This window comes from Apium graveolens, chromosome 2 (assembly GCF_009905375.1).
Source record: "Apium graveolens cultivar Ventura chromosome 2, ASM990537v1, whole genome shotgun sequence".
NCBI classification, from domain to species: Eukaryota; Viridiplantae; Streptophyta; class Magnoliopsida; order Apiales; family Apiaceae; genus Apium; species Apium graveolens.
Window position 1 is genome coordinate 193189154 of NC_133648.1, and position 6564 is coordinate 193195717.

Consider the following 6564-nt stretch of genomic DNA (forward strand, 5'->3'; position numbering starts at 1 on the left):
TTCATTATTTATTTCTGGGGAACATAAAGAAACATATATTAATTTCTAAATATACCTTACCATCAGACTCTCTAATTTGGAAAGTATATGAGTAGTAATTCTTCAGAGACAAAAAGCCACGTGGTTTGCAAGAACTATCAGCAGTCTTTTGAAATTTAATCTTTGGGTGAAATCCATCTTCTCCACGTGGAAAGAGTAAAGGGTACTGTAAAGCCATCAACTTCGGATGAACATAAGAAACACGGACTAAACCTTTACCTTTTTCATTAACAACTATATCACGGTCGCCACAGGTTTCTTCAATGTCACCAACCATAATGCCAGCAACTTCATCAGTGCTAGAAATATGACATTCTCTTCCACTCTCAGATCTGATAACTTTTAGTGTAATCTGCAGCTCAACTATTTCATCGCTTTCATACAAATCACGCTGCTGCCTAAACTCACCAACCAATTGATTAGTTTCATCTAACATTGTTATAAGACCTCGTACAACCTCTTTATCAACACTTTCTCGGTCATGAACACTAATTCACCGAAGACGATTATCAACTTCGTTAATGGTATCATAAATGTAAAGTTGACAAAATTTGGGGGTTTCATTGTCATTCGGTATTAAAGATCCAAAAACATGGTGGTTCTGACCATTTAATCTGTATACATAAGGCGCCCTTCCATTGTTAATTGAATGATCTATGTTACCACAAGTAGAAGTAAAGGCAAAAATTGCATTGTAGAGCCGTATCAATCTATGAAAAGTAGGACCTCTTTTCTTGTCGTTGTATAAATCCAGCAAATACTCAGGGGTAGGAGGTATTGGAGGCAATCTCACAGCACCTTTCATGTAACAAAGAGAAAATATAGGACAGCCTTTAGTCACATCTTTATTTACCCTTTCTTCCCTCCACATCCGAGCATGACATTTGGAATATATGGCAGTAGGACCACCCAAAGAAGCATACTCCTCAGGAACGACACGTCGCGGTGCACGTCTGCTCTACATCAAATTACAATCCGAATTCTTCCCATCAACAATGACTTTATTATCACCATCAAGCGACCAACTAAGACAATCTGCATCATCTGCATTTTTTTATTTTAGTTTGAGAAAATTAAATGTGGATACTTTTTAGGAGTACATCTTTGTTTTTCTTACCACTTGATTCACAATCACTTGCTTCATAATCTGATCCTTCAGAATCATCAGAAAAAAATGAAGGAGCAACTACATTCGGACCTGCAAGAAAATATTAAATGGAAAATCATTATTACGTAAGACATAACAATGACGCAATATCACATTCATTTCACCTTCATTAAAGTCATTACTTTCTTCGTCATCATCACTAACAATCTCATCTGCGAATAATTCTCTACCAAATCCAAGATAATTTTCCTTCCCTTTCCGGTTCAAAGGTTCACGTCCATTTAACAAAACATCATTAATGTTTGATCGCGTTTCCTCTGTTTCATAATTAAAACAACTATTAATTAGTTATTCTTGTTACCATAAGAATAGACAGACAAAAGCTTAACAATGCTAGAATCTAATATTTACCTCTTAACATATTTCTAGAAAATGAGGCACTACCTGAATTTGTTACATCTGATAAAGGAGTTCTGTCCTGACTACCTTCAAGAGGATTCATGTAGTTTACTCTGCTATTTGATCGTGGAGTAACAACAGGACTACTACATTCTACCAACCAAATATTAAACGCATTATTGCTTCATAAACATAAAATAGCAGTTGCTTTGCAGGATAAACACAGAGTAAATTAATAAAATAAACAGTACTTGCAGCTATTTCATTCAAATGGCATGACCTAGGCAAGTCACCAAGTTTTCTCCTCTTTCCCACCAACCTAAGAATATTTGGCGTGGATTCTTTCAACATACCTGCATTAGAGACAAAACAATGGGTAGTCTAAACATAAGCCTAAGTATGTTTGCGGTTTAAATTTTGTAAGAATTAGAATCTGTACTTGTAGGTGTTTTGTTTTGGCTCCCACTACTAACTATTGCTGGGGTAAACAGAGGTGATCGGTTCGTCTTGGTTGACGGAGTATGAACGTTGGCCATTGATCCTGTTAACACGGGTGCTAAACAAACACAAACAGAAGTCTTACTTATATTCACACATACAAAGAGAAGGTATTCAATAACAACAAACTTACCTGTGCTAGTACTCTTTACCTGTGGAAGAAGATAAAGCACAACGATCAGCAACAGCAAACTCGACAACCACATTCTCTTTGTTACGATTCAATTATTTCATTCTTTTGTACTTCTGACCATAATCTGCATTCAAATCTTCCAGGTTAAAGAACTTGTCACCTTCTTCACCACCCATACCTTGCACAATGAATCAACCCGTACTCAAATGGAAGACACAGTTAAGAAGACACAGGTAAGAAGCTATTCAAGCTATTCAAGTGCTCACATGTATACACAATATTCAAGTGGGTGAAGACACTATTCAAAAGAGAGGGAGAAGTCACTAATTAACCTAAACAAACTAATTAGATTTTGAATTTCAAATTCAAAAGTATATAGGACACATTCTTACCTTCCAAGAGAAGCTTCAAAAGCTTTCAACATAAGCTTTCTTCTCATCCAATATAATCTTTATCCTCATCCAATATGTAATTTTAGAAAACTAATCAGTGGCAACTTTAGTAATTTTTTATAATTTGGTGGGTACAATGCTAAAAAGGGGTGGAAGTTACTATTCAAAAGAGCCAGTAGGAACTATTATATACATAGAAGCCTGGCTGTACAGAGTGGAAGCATCAACTCCAACTGCATTACCAGCAAAATGGCTCTTGACATTGAAGTTCTCTCTAAACAAAGCATAAAACCATCTGTTCCAACACCCCAACACCTCAAAAAATACACCCTTTCATTTCTGGATCAAATCATACCTCATGTTTTCGTGCCACTAATCTTCTACTACACCATAGATATTGACCAAGCCCAAAACAATCTCACATCCAACCACCTCAAAAAATCTCTGTCAGAGACGTGAACTAAATTTTATCCATTAGCTGGCCGATTTGTTGACAATAGCCACGTAGACTGCAACGACGAAGGTGCACTGTATGTTGAAGCCCAAACCAACTACAACTTACAAGATATTATTCGTGATCCGATTCCTAACGAACTCATCAACTTGATTCCGCTGGAACTGGATGATGCAAATGTGGATCTCAACTTTGCAATTCAGGTTAATTTCTTTAAATGTGGAGGGATCGCTATTGGTGCTGTTTTTTCCCATAAGCTTGCTGATGGCTTATCGTACGTGAATTTCATGAATAGTTGGGCTGCTATTGCTCGTGGGGAGCCCAACGTACCATCTCCGATTTTAGATTTGGCGAATTTATTTCCACCGCTAGATATGTCTGGATTGAAAAATCGTAAAGTTGTTTCCAAAAAAAATATAGTTTGCAAGAGGTTTCGATTTGATGCATCTAATATCCTCGCGTTAAAAAACAAATGTACTGAAGATAACAAAAATAAAGGGACAGAGGATCAGACACAACCAACACGGTTTGAAGCATTGTCAGCCTTCATTTGGAACCGATATATGGCTGCCACAGGAAAAAACGCAGGGGTACCCAGGAACATAAACAAAATGGTAGTGGCAGTGAATCTGCGTACGCGATTTGATCCGCCACTTCCAAAGCATTATTTTGGAAATATATATTGTACGGCCATTTTTACACCATCCATGCAGAATGGGGGAAATGAAGATTATGGGGATTTCGTTAACAAGGCGAGAGAGGCAATAAGGTGCATTGACAAGAACTATGTGGAGAAGCTAAGGAAAGGTGAAGATTATTTGATGTATATGAATGACGTGAATAAAAGATTTGATGAAGGAGAAGTGTTTACTATGTCTTACACTAGTTGGAGCAAGTTTGGTGTGTATGATGTGGATTTCCGGTGGGGAGATCCAGTATGGGTGGGAGCTGTTCGACTCACGTTTAGTCATGTGGTTACTTATTTTGACAATAAAGAAGGTGATGGAATTGAGGCATGGATTAACTTCAAGGAGGATGATATGGCTAAATTTAAAGCTGACCAAGACCTCATGTCTTTTGTTTATTCCCAACTGTCTGATTAAGATATTAAAACCATGGTTATGGAAATCAGAAATCGGACCAAATCGGTTGATCTACTGATTTACGATTTATCGGAAATCGGGAATTTATCGGAATATTAAATCGGAATAAAATCGGATATAATTTAATATTATTTTTAAAATTTATATATGTTATGTGATATAGTGTCGTGCATCATGACATTATTAAACATAAATTGGGCCTATGTAATATGGTATGTGCATATAATGGCCCATACTATTATTAAAATATGTTATATTCCTAAGTTGTGCTAGACAAAAACAAACTTGTACTGCTGTACTCCATCTTTAACTAATAAAATTGAATCTTACACCTCCTTATCTTCTCCTTCTTTTCTTTTCAGGCCTTCTGACCCCCTACATATTCTCAACTGAGCTGTCGGACTGGGTTCTTCATTTTCAAGTTTATTCTTTTCCTCGTCCAACTTGCACGCTGCTCTACCAAATCTTTCCAAATCACATTTTCACCTCTTCGATTTCTTCGAAGTTGACACGATTTTCAGCGATTTTGACCCATTTGATCGGAAAATGTTTTTTCCGGCGATTTTACCTATCAGATCGGTAACTCTCCTATCAGCGATTTTTCGGCCGATTTATTAGATAAGTCGCCGATTTTAGAACCCTGATTAAAACCCTTAATGTGGTGCCAAATTTGCCATGTAATTAAAATTATTATGTTCTATATTTTCTCTCTTTTATATCATATTTATCACAATTTTTTTTCCAAAAAATACTTCGATTGTTAGCACTTCAAGATGCCCGCTTCAATAATTTAACAACAAAATGTATAATCTAAATATATTAGAAAAATAATATTTTATATATTATTAGGACTGCAAATAGAATTGGCGCCCTACTTTATAGAATGCCAACTCTTGGCACCTTAGAACAACTCCAGTGGTGGATGCCAAGAGAGGTGTTAACACCATATGGCACGATTCGACTTCGCACTCTTGTTAGCACTTTATTGTAGTTGTTGGGATGTATTTGGATATCAAGTGAGGTGGCATGGGGTGTCAATTTGGGGTACTAAAAGTTGGCATCCCATAAAGCAAGTTGACAACTTCATTTGTGGTCCCAATGATGAACTATTATAACAACTAGGGACTTTTGCCCGCGCTACACAAACTTGTTATCCGAGTTTTTGCTTGAAAGAAGCGCAACCGATAAACTTTTGTATAAATGAAAAAAAATCGGTATATCGTATTCTGAGCTGATGAGTTCTTAATTATATTAACAAACAAATACGAATACATAAAGATGCACCTAAATAATATATTCATCATTTTCAAAGAAAAGTACAGGAACCTATTGCTTGATTAAAATCACACATCAATGTCAAGATTATATTCGCTATAAAGATTTCAGCGTTAAGTAATTGACGATTATAAGATGTGAACATAGTAACAATCCAGATGCTTTGTTAATTAATATAACATGTACATTACCTCAATTATGATGCATAACAGGTATAGTTAGTAGCCAAAAATGTTCATCTGCGTGAGTCATAACTTTCTGCTATACTCTTTATACTAAGCATAATATGATATTTATTGACCTTTTTGGAAATGTTTGACAATGCTTAAAAAGTTCAATAATGCATAATGTCAATGCTTAAAATGTCCAATAATGACAAATAAAATGTTGATGATCAATTTGAGGATTACTAAAGGGCTACTATTATATATGAAGTGGACTAAAATAAATTTTCAATCTTAAGTTTTTAACAAATATACTGAAAACTAGGCTTCGTATGGTGCATCAAAATTCAACTGGCAGTATCTTATTGCTAGATTAAAGATTATGTATTTGATAAACTTTTCTTTGGAATATGAGATCTAATAAGATTACTAACTACATACTAAAGGAATGGTTGCTATGAAGTCTTTCATACAAAGATATATGAGACAGTATTAAATTAGAATCAATAAGTTTACTAATTAAATTTTACACATTATACATTGTACTATAATATATAGTTAGTCTGCATAATATTCTTAAGGTGCAAATTTAAGGAAGAGTGAGACATTATTAAATTTTTTACGTCCTTAATTCCATTAGGTTACTTTTGTCAGTTTTGGCAACAATGGTGCCACTAAGAAAGATTAAGGTGATCTTAACATTGGAATACTTGTTTGCTAACTACTTCACTTATCATATATGATTATTAATAAAAAGTAATAACACATATAAATTGAAATGCAATCCTACATTGCTTATTGTACATGCATTGAAAATTCACACCATATGTTTAAATACAGAAATCCATAACACGTCCTTGGCTAAATAAAGAAAACATAGCCGGACAAAGATGGGAAATAATTACCTGATATATGAGCCAACACTGCGAGATGGTGATCAATATTTTGCCTGAGAAACAGATTTCGAACTGAGTTGTAGAACATCGCTTGATCAATATT

General features: G+C 35.1%; 1 protein-coding gene across 1 annotated transcript; it reads left to right on the forward strand.

Moving 5' to 3' along the window:
* Positions 1 to 2818: 2818 nt before the first annotated feature.
* Positions 2819 to 4126, forward strand: LOC141695908 (limonoid 21-O-acetyltransferse-like). Its single transcript, XM_074500115.1, has 2 exons — positions 2819 to 3024; positions 3070 to 4126. The coding sequence occupies exons 1-2, from the start codon at positions 2819 to 2821 to the stop codon at positions 4124 to 4126; spliced, it is 1263 nt and encodes a 420-aa protein (XP_074356216.1).
* Positions 4127 to 6564: the final 2438 nt, after the last annotated feature.